This window comes from Erythrolamprus reginae, chromosome Z, assembly GCF_031021105.1.
Source record: "Erythrolamprus reginae isolate rEryReg1 chromosome Z, rEryReg1.hap1, whole genome shotgun sequence".
NCBI lineage: Eukaryota > Metazoa > Chordata > Lepidosauria > Squamata > Dipsadidae > Erythrolamprus > Erythrolamprus reginae.
This window is the reverse complement of record NC_091963.1, coordinates 114129450-114142953: the sequence shown is the minus strand read 5'-3', so window position 1 is coordinate 114142953 and position 13504 is coordinate 114129450. Positions and strand designations below refer to the sequence as shown.

At 39.6% G+C, this 13504-nt stretch overlaps 1 protein-coding gene across 1 annotated transcript in view; it reads right to left on the bottom strand.

Moving 5' to 3' along the window:
* ABI3 (ABI family member 3) overlaps positions 1-13504 on the bottom strand; it is a 29304-nt gene that overhangs the window by 980 nt on the left and 14820 nt on the right. Inside the window, exons 4-7 of the mRNA XM_070727040.1 lie at positions 6084-6178; positions 2510-2596; positions 1574-1752; positions 1115-1249 (exon numbers count right to left, since the gene is read on the bottom strand). Of these exons, the coding sequence (XP_070583141.1) occupies positions 1115-1249; positions 1574-1752; positions 2510-2596; positions 6084-6178 (496 nt within the window). The remainder of the gene's footprint in view (positions 1-1114; positions 1250-1573; positions 1753-2509; positions 2597-6083; positions 6179-13504) is intronic.

Below are 13504 nucleotides of genomic sequence, written 5' to 3'. Positions count from 1 at the left end.
AAATTGAATAAATAAATAAATGGATGATGATAGATAGATAGATAGATAGATAGATAGATAGATAGATAGATAGATAGGTTTATATTTTATGCCACTCATTGCTATAGCCAAAATCACTGAAGTAAATGAGATAGAGGTGCATAGATTGGCTGCTATTAAAAAAGGCTGGATGGAAATGATTAAAATGGAAGATAATCCTACCTATCTCTTCCCAAAGATTTACTATAGTTAATAAAGAGTTTTGGGAAAAGTATCACTTCATTCTCAGCTGAGCTGAGATGTTTTCCTTTAATGTGTGGATTTGATTTTGTCCTGTGTATAATGAACCATTATGAACCATTACTGGCTAGGAGTAGAAGGCAACAAGAATGCCTCCTAATGTTTTTGGTGCCTTGACATTTCAACATTTAGGATTTGGAGCAGTGGCAGGATCCTACTGGTGCGGTCTGATGCGGTGCTCCATTAGCACCCCGCTGATTGCAAAATTCTGGCGCACCGCCTCTTTGTCTGTCTTTGTCCAACTCTGAGCATGCACAGAAGGAAAATCGTCCTGTGAAATGTCACGATCTGCATGGAACGTGCCGATAGGAAAAAGTAAATGTCAGCCTGGCTCCATTTCTCTTCCTATCTTCAACTGCACTTCGGCTGTCATAAAGAAACAGGAATGGGGGGAGGCATTCAGGATTTTGGGGGGAGGCTTGCAAGGGAGGAGCCCAGGGAAGTTTTGATTTCGCATGAGAAAGGGTGAAGAAGTGGGGGGCAGCTGCAGGCTGGCACAGATGCGCAGAGCAGGTCTGCTTATCACCAAGCCAAGGTTAACAGCCACAAAGATCCACCCACCTGACGCTTACGGACATTATGGATTGGATGAACTGTAATAGGCATCTCTCATGCCCCTTTTCCTAAGACTTTGCTTTTCTTTCATTGCATTCACTTCTGATTTAGTAAAAGTGACCTTCGAAGTTCAAAAAGGACTCTGAGTTTTACTTTCCTAAATTCTGAGCGAAGCAGACCTGACAGCAAGCCACCCGCCCCTGGTTAGGAGGCAGAAATCACACAGAGTTAAGACAGTTTTCAGCAATTCCCATATACAGTACAATATTTACTAAAGTACCTTTCTCCAGATAGGTGTCTGGGGCCCATGACTGTTTCTCTGGCGGGGGTGGAGGTGGCAGAAGAGGAGGCTGCAGCGGGCCACTATTGGGATTGTCCAGGGATGGTGGTAGAGGAAAAGCTGAAAAATCAGGATCTGCAAACAAAGAGGGTGAAACAGGAGAGTCAACTGTCTCATCTGCTTGGTGTTCTGTAATTCAGCCCTTATACCAAGTCATGGTTTGTTAAATAAGACCTAATTGATTGGGTCACATAAGTCAATCAAGCAAATTGATTGACTTAATGTGACAAACTTCTAGCACGGTGTAATTTATGAACTCAGGCACTATATATGCTAAGCCATTCCATCCCCAAGATCACTGGATACTGTTCCCACGCTTCCTAGCTGACATTTATTAATGGGTTGTATAGGGCTTGAGATGCTTTGATTTATTTCCCTAGTGCTTTAAAAAGCTTTTACCTGTCTCAGGGTAAGGCAGAGGAAGAACGTCTTCTGCTTGATCAGGAGGAGGTGGCAAAAAATCTGTTTGAGGAGGGAGAAGAAGATCATCGGCTTCCGGTGGTGGTGGCGGTGGTGGTGGTGGATCTGGTTCAGAAGGCACCTTCATGCTTGTGCTATTCAAAGCTTCTGGGATGTTACTGTGGCATTTAAACAAGCACAGGTTTCAGAGGAACATTTGTTGAAAAGGAAGGGAAATAGTCATGCCCCCTGTGTTAAAATAATAATAGACTCCTGGAACGGGATAGCTTCAGTTCCCGTAATGCATCATCACTGGATCACATCACTGCTATCACAGCCGATGAGAACTGGAACCCAACAACATCTAGAGGGACACATTTTGTCCACCTCTGTACATAGAAAAACACAAACAGTCCGAGCTAGCACATTGTCTCATATTCTTGCTTGGAGATACTGTTTTTTTCCCTTTAGGCTATTTGTTACATAAAAGGAAGCATTTAAGGACAACGTGTACAACCGAAATAAATAGATTTGTCTGTTAAGGGCAGACAGGAAAAAAAGAGGTAATAGTTTTTGTAGAGCACCTCTTAAATTGCAATACAGGTACAGTTTAAAGTGCTATGCAATGATTGTTTTCTAACACCATAATAGGGAATTTGGGGGGAAATCCAAAATAATGAAATTACAATGGTTGTCATGTGTTGTGCAAATCTTATCACATGCCTTAGAACAATTCTTTATAATTTTAGTGTGAAAAAAGATGTTTGACACTACACAATTTGTCTTAATGTTCCTGGAATCATGAGATCTTGCTTTCCAATTATGTTTAATCACTTGTAATAGTATTTACTTTTCCCACGAGGTTGTTCATTACATCTCAACTGGAATGAAGCGTGCTGGGAAGAAGTGTGAGGGAGGAAAGTTTCCTAAAATTACCTTATGGATGACAAAGATGAAGCTGATGAGAGTTGGCCTTCAGGGATGAGCGGTGGTGGAATTGGTTCTAAGACCTTCTGGCTCCTTCTAAAAAAATTAACCAAAAAAGGTCATATCCGGATTTCAAACAAAAAAACACCACCTTGTCTGCCTGAACCCAGAAATGTGAGAAATTATTGCATTTTGAATGAGTCATTTAATACCCACAGCCAACCACATCAATTTATTCCACGATCAGAATGACTAGCGAATATTCAGGTGATGTCCTGTACATCATTTTATTATCAAATCTGTTTCCACAGGCCAGAGTCCCCCATTCCACACTTAACCGATGTTTCCGTGGAAGTTTTAATTCTGTGCAAATAACTGGTCCCTTGAATAAATAATAGAAGAATATCATACTCATCCATCCCAATGCCTAAGATTCTAACTACTAAGGAAGGATCTGATAAGAGAGAATATATCACCAGCAGTGTTCCCTCTAATTTTTTTTGGGGGTGGGCGGAAAAGTATAGTGTCTGAGCGGCAGTCCTTTCGGGACTGGGCGGCACAGAAATAATAAATAAATAAATAAATAAACAAACAAACAAATAAATAAAAAACCCACCCTGTTTTGCCTCAGAGAATTTCAAAATAAAATACTGTACTGTGTGTCTATAACAGTGAGCTCATAATAGGGCAACTCTATCAATATCAAAATGCCACTTAAATAGTTGAGCTAGTTTCAAACTAGATTTTGATTGTCTTTCTCTCTTCCTTGCTCCCATTCTTTTTCTTTCTCTTTTCCTTCCTCTCTTTTTTCTATCTGTTTCTCTCTCTTCCTCTCTTCCTCTCTCTCTCCTTCCCTCTCACTCTTTCCCTCTCGGCTTCTGGGCAGGTTTGGAAAACTCTGAGTTGATGATGATTTTTAAGTGAGCGATTGCTCACTGCTCAGCTTAGAGGGAACTATGATCACCAGTATTTCTAACTGTATCATTTTGGACAAGCAACATCTTAAAGAACGTTATTCTACTTCTGAATAGCCCAACCCTTTTTTTAAATGCAAAGTATCATTTGGTCTGTGGATGCCTATTAAACATAATTTCAATTATTTTTAAAATAGTATGTAATGAATTGTCAAACTAATTTAAGTGATTAATCTGAATTATAAATGGATTAAATTATATCAATATAATGTAATATATAATATATTCCATATATATTAAGTATATACATATTAAATATATACAGTATTTTCAAATGTGTAAAGAACTGATAAATTTGGATTTGCCAGGTGACTTGACAGAAAAACATAAATATTATATATATATACATGGCTGAAATAGCGCTATCCTCATCTCCCTTAATTATAAAAATTCAGCAAAAACATGTGATACATACAGAACATAGTTTGTTGGCTATGAATAAATTAACTGCCTTGAAATGGCCCTGGGTTGGGCCTAGAGGCAAAAAAGGAGCTGTGACGATTATATCAGGGTGACTCAACAGAAAAAACATGTAGCCCTTCCCTGGTACAAAGCTGAAGGGATCAGATCTGGTGGCCTAGAGGCAGGATCAAATGCCAGTAAGGATATGGCTAGCTGATGAGGCCAGAACAAGGCCAAAATAGCGCTATGACTAGCGAAGATTCAAGTGATGTCCTGTAGATAATTTTATTATCAAATCTGTTTCCACATATTTGTTTTCGTAGATTTTTTCCGTAGATTTTCACGGGTACAGGTATGAATCCTACACAGGAAGAAACCCAAATATGCCAAGACCTTAGCATATATATAGAGAGATAGATAGATATAGATATAGATATAGATAGATAGATATAGATATAGATATAGATATAGATATAGATATAGATATATATTAGATATAGATATAGATATAGATAGACAGACATAGATAGATAGATAGATAGATAGATAGATAGATAGATAGATAGATAGATAGATAGATAGATAGATAATAATAATTTATTAGATTTGTATGCCGCCCCTCTCCGAAGACTCGGGGCGGCTCACAACAAGCGATAAAACAATATTGTACAAGATAGATAGATATAGATATAAAATCTATGAAAACATATATATATATATATATATATATATATATATACACACACACACACACACACACACATACATATACATATATAGATATGTATAAAATATATTATATATATTATATATATATTATATACTGTAATATATTATATTCAAAACATCCTTTGAACTGCTAAAGACACCAATGCAGCCCAGTCTTTTAATACTCTTAACTGACCCACAATATAGTTGTTCATTGTGTTGATAAGGCATACCTTTATATTACAGTTCTATTGTTCTCATTTATGTACTAATTTGGAAGGATAATTATGGAGCAGAATAGCAATAGCATATAGCAATAACATTTAGACTTACATACTGCTTCATAGTGCTTTTACAGCCCTCCCTAAGCAGTTTAGAGAATCAGCCTATTGCCCCCAACAATCTGGGTCCTCATTTTACCCACCTCGGAAGGATGGAAGGCTGAGTCAACCTTGAGCCAGTGGTGAGATTTGAACTGCTGAATTACAGCTAGCAGTTAGCTGAAGTAGCCTGCAGTGCTGCACTCTAACCACCGCATCACCCCGGCTCTTAGGCTACCCATCATAAAGAAGGATGTCAAGATGTTTATCTGCAACAGATATCTTCAGGCAAGGATTGAAAATTGACTTGATGTAGCAGTGTGATACAAGCCCCGCCCCTTCTGATCCGCATCTTGTTTAGCTTCACCTCTGCTTGCAGATGTTGCTGGAATCCGCTGCAGGGCTGCTTACTTCAAAGTTCCCTGCTTTACCTTTAAATTAGATACAATATTTTTTTTTCAAATAAAACAGGTTTAGATGCAGGGGTGGGCTGCTGCCCGGATGGAGGTGAACGCAGTGGGGTAGCAAAAATAAAGCTCCACCCCAGAGCACCCAATTTGTTGAAAGAAAATGCAGGGTGTCCTGCATAAGCCACGCCCACAGTGTGGTAGTAAAAAATTTGGTAACCCTTCACTGGTGAGATGCCCCTGTTGCTGAGGTTCTATTCTTATCTTCTTGGTGTAGATTTTATATATACTTCTCAAAAAAAATAAATGGAACACTCAAATAACACATCCTAGAACCGAATGAATGAAATACTCTCATTGAATACTTTGTTCTGTACAAATTGGAATGTGCTGACAACAAAATGAAATTGATTGTCAATCAGTGTTGCTTCCTAAGTGGACAGTTTGATTTCACAGAAGTTTGATTTACTTGGAGTTATATTCTGTTGTTTAAGTGTTCCCTTAATTTTTTTTAGCGGTATATTTGTTTTTATAATATATTTTTTAACATTTCTATATTTGTTGTTTTATCCACTTGCTATGTACTGCCCAGAGCCACTTTTAGTGAGAAGGGCTGTTATACAAATCTGATCAATAAATAAAATAAATTGTCAACAATAAACTATCCATTGATTAGATGATTATCCTGGACAAGTAGTATAGATGGCCTTAGCAGCCTTAACTCAATGGGGGTTTCTTTGCTTGCTCCTGCTAATAGCTGATCCATTCTCACCCAAGGGTTCCAGGTGACAGCCCAGCAGAGGACTTGATTGATTGCCTTGATTGCCGTGATAGAGTCCCTGTTTTGGCCAGTTGTGTGCTTTGATCCTAAAGGAGAGAAATTACAAAGATGAAAAATCTGCAAGAACAAGTGGGTGTAGTGCAGTGATGGCGAACCTATGTCATGGGTGCCACAGGTGGCGTGTGGAGCCATATCTGCTGGCACGCAAGCCATTACCCTAGCTCAGCTCCAACTTGCATGTGTGTGCCAGCCAACTGATTTTTGGCTTGCACAGAGACTCTGAGAGGGCGCTTTTGGCTTCCAGAGAGCCTCCGGAGGATGTGGGAGGGTGTTTTTACCCTTCCCCAGTTCCAGGGAAGCCTTTGGAGCCTGGGGAGGGCCAAACACAAGCCTACTGAGCCTAACAGAAGTTGGAAAACAGGTCATTTCTGGCCTTTGGTGGCAGGAGGGGCAGGAGAGGCTGTTTTCACCCTCCTCAGGCATTGAATTAAGGGTGTGGGCACTTGCGCATGTATGTGTGTATGCTCTTTTGGCACCCAAGGAAAAAAAAGGTACCACCATCACTGGTGTAGTGTATAGAAATATTCCAAAGCAATGGCTGTTTTATCACTTGGATTCTGTTCTCTTTTTTTGCCATGGGTATCTTTAATTTCACACCATAAGATATATCTGAGCACTTCATATAGTGATGAGCCCCTGCTGCTCCAAAAAGGGAGACACTCTAAAGGAGAGGTCCTGGTCTTAAGCAAGCAGATGATAGGCTTCTTTGTGGCAAATACTAAATTTTCAGAATTTCTAGACAGAAAGCGTGATATTATTGCATCCCAGGAAGCAACTAGAAAACTGCAGAACTTCTGTAAGGCAGTGTTAAAAAGCCGGAGGCATTGGGCACTATTAAGATGAGGTTCTTATGCTTATGAAAGAGAAAAGTCCTCCAATCATTTCTTGAATTCCATCAGTGCCAAGATAAGAGCCTGGGAAACATTTGTTCATGAATCTCCCTCCCCCCAGTCGCCCCCCCCCCCCTCTCTCTCACACACACACAGATAGAGTCTTTGGCATTTGTTGCTAAGATTCTGTCTCCAATCTGGATCAGTCTTATCAGCATGGAGTCCTTATTTTCAGAGCCCAGATATAGGTAGTTGGATACATCATCCAAATGGCCATTCACCTTGCTCTATGGTGCCATGTTGTATGGGAAGAGACCTCAAGATCATCCATACAAGCTCTACAAAGATACTGTGAAGGAACCCCTACACTATTGTGGCATTCAGTTAAGGGAACAAGAAGCTGTGGCTGCTGAAATAAGCCACTTGAGAGTTCTGTGCTATGAAGCCCCCACCTGCTTTGAAGACAGGTACCACCAAAACAGATTGAAAACTCTGAGTAGAATCACAGAATAACACCTATTGCTTTTATAACAATGGACTTCCAGTGCCCCTGTTGTGCTAGAATCTGGCCTTTCAGATTGGGATTGTAAACCATCTCCATGTCCACAGATATACTGCTTAACAGTTCAAAGGGCTACCTACAAATCTCAAAATGAGAAGTGGTAAGACAAAGTATTTATTATCATTCACTGTCTCCTACTCCCTTCCTGCCTATGTCTGGTAAATAGAGTTATACAAAGCATTGAAACAGTTAGGATCAAATCACCCTGTTGAAGTATATTTGCAATTGTAAACAGCTTTGAGGTGACAAATCAAGTCAATTAGCTTCAGAGTACTTTGTAGACTTTTGATACACATTGTAGACTTAATGTCTTTTGTGTTTCTTCTGGAGTTATTACTGTCTATAGGTAATTTTATAAGTTTATTTCCCTAGATGGAGGATGCTGGGAAGGATAGTTGAATGGAGTGAAGCGGTTTTAGATATAGACAGACAGCAAATTGTCACTTCATTTAACTCAATGCTAGGATTTATTTTTTTATTCAGTGATAAGCTTAACATTGCTTTGGGTTTCATTTATTTTCTCAGTTCTCAAGTCCCAAGTCTGCTTTTTTCTTGTATGCAGTATCCTGACCTTGACAACGTAAGTCAACATTAAAATTCAACTCTTAGCACTTACAATATTGTGTCAAGACTGATTGTTCAGTACAGACATTTATGTCACACCTTAGATTTGACTTTTGAATGATGTACATATATACAACCCAAAAATGAGAGAACAGGTACCAAACTAGGACTTAAAGGTACTGCTCTGTATGCTATTTGTTTTATGATGTGGCAAGTCTACGGATACCAATTTTTTGTGTGCCAGCCTCTTTCTCCTTGGCTTCCTCTTTCTGTGGCATTTTCTCTCACTGTGTCAGCATGTCCCTGATGCCTCTGCCAACATAGAACATGACCAGCAAGCCACATCATCAAGTCAAACATACAGGGCTTATTCCTGGGAGGAGCCAGGCTGCCTATCTTACTATGCCATCTCTCTTGGTGCTCCACAAAATCCAGTGAACAGAAGTAGCAAATCTATACCAATTCACTTAGGCAAATCTGTAATGATACTTCATTGTTAACCAAACCTAGACTCCAGAAAACTAAAAAGGCTTTACTTTTTGTACATGTTTAAAGGTATTTTATTTAGTGGAACGGTTTCAGCCTTAATTCATATCCAGGCTGCTGCTTCAGTGTTCTTTCCTCCCAAACTTGACTCAGCCGAAAATTGTGCTGACATCAATTGTGTTGTGACAGGATGTTCTTTTTGGCAACAATATCTCTTTTAGGAATGTATCTTTTTTTCCCATGGGTACATCAACCTGTTTTGTAGTGCAGATTATCAAGTGGCTGAAATTACCATGGGGGAGGGGCACAGGAAACAGGTAGATATTTTCTTTGTCAAACAATGGACACAATGATTGAATGAGGAGCAGGGGCAGAAGCAGTCATTGGCTATATAATTCCCAGACTCGTCATTAAGGTATTCCAGAGACTCCATGTGGCAAGGTTTATTCTGGGATAAGAAGGAATGTCCTCCTTCCACACTTTTGGAAGTTCCCAAAATGACTCTAGTGTGCCTGAGAATGACATGTAAGCAACATTATGTTATTATGTCCCTTAACAAGCAAGAGGTCCTCTGATTGTAGTAACTGAGATGAGAGGATAATCCTTTAGCCCCTGTCCTTTTTGGGAAATTTGAATGAAGATGTGTTTCTCATCAATATTATTTATTGTTGTTGTTGTTATTATTATAATTATAATTATTATTATTATTATTATTATTATTATTATTATTATTATTATTATTTAGACTCGGGGCGGCTCACAACAATAATAAAACAATGTATTTACTGTAGACAAAAATAAATGCAGCAAGACTGACTACTGCATAAATACGAGAATATACACACAATATACAGTATATTTAGTTGGATTCTTGTTTTTCCATCCTATGTATATGCAGACTTCATTCAAACATACACCCTGGGAGTCATTGCTCACAGTCACTCATGCCCTCATCACCTCGAGGCTCGACTACTGTAACGCTCTCTACATGGGGCTACCTTTGAAAAGTGTTCGGAAACTTCAGATCGTGCAGAATGCAGCTGCGAGAGCAATTATGGGCTTCTCCAAGTATGCCCATATCACTCCAACACTCCGCAGTCTGCATTGGCTGCCGATCAGTTTCCGGTCACAATTCAAAGTGTTGGTTATGACCTATAAAGCCCTTCATGGCACCGGACCAGAATATCTTCGGGACCGCCTCCTGCCGCACGAATCCCAGCGACCGGTTAGGTCCCACAGAGTTGGCCTTCTCCGGGTCCCGTCGACTAAACAATGTCGTCTGGCGGGACCCAGGGGAAGAGCCTTCTCTGTGGGGGCCCCGACCCTCTGGAACCAGCTCCCCCCTGAGATTAGGATTGCCCCCACCCTCCCTGCCTTTCGTAAACTCCTTAAGACCCACCTTTGCCGTCAGGCATGGGGGAACTAAAACACCTCCCCCTTGCCCATGTTGTTTTGTTGATTGATTGACTGTGTGCCTGTTTTTATATATACTGTTTTTTATGAGATTATTAATTTCAATTGGAATCTGGATGGGTGGGCATTGGATTTGGTATTGTGTACTGTACTGTTTTTTATTATTGTTGTGAGCCGCCCCGAGTTTGCGGAGAGGGGCGGCATATAAATCCAATAAACCTAACCTAACCTAAACCTAACCTTCAGTGCACAAATGCAATTTTATCTGTTCCACATTTATTATAATTATAATTATTTATTATTATTTATTAGATTTCTTTGCCACCCCTCTCCAAAGACTCGGGGCAGCTCAAAACAGTGATAAAACAATATACAATAACAAATCTAATATTAAAAGTCTAAATAACAATTTAACATTAAGAGCCTAAAAACCCCATTATTTAAAAAACACACACAAACATACCATACATAAAACTACATAGGCAAGGGGAGATGTCTCAATTCCCCCAGGCCTGATGGCAGAGGTGGGTTTTAAGGAGTTTACGAAAGGCAAGGAGGGTGGGGGCAATTCTAATCTCTAGGGGGAGCTGGTTCCAGAGGGTCGGGGCCACCACAGAGAAGGCTCTTCCCCTGGGTCCCGCCAAACGACATTGTTTAGTCAACGGAACCCGGAAAAGGCCAATTCTGTGGGACCTAACTGGTCGCTGGGATTTGTGCGGCAGAAGGCAGTCCCGGAGATATTCTGGTCCGATGCCATGAAGGGCTTTATTATTATCTCAAAACAGTCCAAGTCAAATTGGTTTGCTTTCAAACCATGAACTACATATGACATCTTGCCTTATTTGAATCTCAAATCTTCAATTCAAATTGAATTAGACCTGCTGGTGAATGGCATTTTTTAAAATAAATGTCACACATAACATAAATATTTCTGTCCTGTTTTAAAGTAGTAAGTGGTTTGCTAAAATGTAGTTCTCTGCTTTTCTGAAATTTGCTCCATTTAATGTAAATACACCATCAATGGTTAGCTACATGAATATGGCAAAGGAGAATGTAGCCTGTAATCTAACCACAGCAGACAAAAATAGGTTTCTTTCTATCTCAGGTGCATTTTTCTTCATGCTAAGTGCTTGCCTTTTCTTTAAGATTTCGTTAGTCTACCTACCCATAGAAGTTGCCATTATCTACTGAGCCAGTGATTTGATTGCACCTGTTTTAATGGCCCTTTTCTTCTTTCCAACTTAATGATGTGCAATTGCTAAGTTAGCAGCTTTTCCATATAGATTTTTTTGTCTTTCTCCAGCTGCTCTGCTAGCAGCATTGAAGCATTGGTTATCATCAGGACAAGTTAAAATGCCACAAACCCTTTGAGTGGAAGTAGAATGTCAAATGATGAGAATGCTACAGGGAAATGAGAGAGAAGCATGGCGAGAAAGAGGTTGAGCTCTGCTTCCTCTCTGTTTAAAATGTCTCTGTCTCACCCGTTTCAGGCATGTGTGGTTTCCAGTTCAGTCTCAGTGCCTAACCCCAGTTACCAACACAGCCCTACTTTTTTTCTTCAATGTATCTTGCAAAATGGGAAGGAAGAAAGGACAGCTTATTTTGCAACCTGGATATCTATTCAGGCCACGATATTTGGGAGTCCTATGATTCTGATTTAGACCTTGGAATACTAATATCAAATGACCTAAGTGCCAAAGCCCACTGCAACAATATCGCCAAAAAGGCTTCCAGAGTTGTTAACCTGATCCTACGTAGCTTCTGCTCTGGCAATCTCACACTACTGACTAGAGCCTACAAAACTTATGCCAGACCCATTCTCGAATACAGCTCATCTGTCTGGAACCCACACCACATCTCAGACATCAACACTCTCGAAAACGTCCAAAGATATTTCACCAGAAGAGCCCTTCACTCCTCCACTCGAAACAGAATACCCTACGAAAATAGACTAACTATCCTGGGTCTTGAAAGCTTAGAACTGCGGCGCCTAAAACACGATTTAAGTATTGCCCACAAGATCATATGCTACAACGACCTTCCAGTCAACGACTACTTCAGCTTCAACCGCAACAACACAAGAGCACGCAACAGATTCAAACTTAATATTAACCACTCCAAACTTGACTGTAAAAAATATGACTTTAACAATCGAGTTGTCGAAGCATGGAACTCATTAACGGACTCAATAGTGTCAACTCCCAACCCCCAACATTTCTCCCTTAGACTCTCCACGATTGACCTTTCCAGGTTCCTAAGAGGCCAGTAAGGGGCGTACATAAGTGCACTGATGTGCCTAACGTCCCCTGTCCAATTGTTTTTCCTTTTCTCATATATCATATATATTCTCTCCCTCTCATCTACTTCTCTTCCTTTTTACTTACTATCTTTATATATATTACTTAATGTCTATTCTCTTCCATATGTATTGTATATTGGACAAAGAATAAATTAAAAAAAAACTGTATTCCAACTTGTAGGAAGGAGAAAAGAGAAGAAATGCTTGAAATATATAGAATACATTTGGAGGATTAATAGATCATAGTCTTTAAAATTTCATGATTAAAATCTGTCCCTTGCTCCTTATTTTAATTACTTACTGATAATTCCATGGAAATCTTAAAATAAAATTTAAAAAATCTTAAAATAAAATAAATCTTAAAATAAACTGGTGGAAATTTTTATAATGATAAACAGTTTAAAAACTTCTTCCATATTAAGATCATCCAACAAATTCCACATGCATGATTGTGATTATTATTTGTAAACTTCCCCAGTTTAAATTTGATTAGGAGGGAGAAAGGGAGGGAAAGGTGAGGTGATGGATAATAGATGGAGAGAGAGAGAGTAAATCTTCTTCCCTTCTTTTTTACCTATGGAAAATTATCTAGAGAGGAATGGCTTCCTGAGGGTACAATCACTCTCTGCAAAGCAGAATGAATCTAGCACAGGCAGTGTTTGTAGCTTTTGATGGAAGAGGCAGCATGATGCTGAAAGGATTAGAGCATGCACAGAGTGTATCTGACTCAACTTTTGATTCCTTGCTGAGCTGAGCTCCATTGTAACCTAATGAGCCAACTGCAAAGATAAAACCCCTACTCTAGGCTAATTGCCAAACAGCCTCACTTGTAACTTAAAATGTGTATTCTCAGCAGCTTAATGGGAGATAGCACCCCCAACAAAGCTCTGGGTTGTAGGCCAGAAAATGTATTCCTTTCCCCTTCTAAAGGCCTTTGTTCGCAAAGCACTCTGAAAATCATAAGGTTTGCTTGAACTAATGGATATGAAATTATGTTTCTAACACCATGACGATCTGTGCAAGCTGTGCAACCTATAAGAAGTTTGAGGGGGGAAATTATGCACGGCAGCGACTTTTGCTTTTTCTCTCTGCCTGGTCTGTTTAAGGTGGGAGATAAAAGATCACCGAGTTTTACTTTTTTTTCATTAAAAGCAGTAAAACAGATTATCAGTTGCCTCGTGTTCAGAGTTTCGTTGGA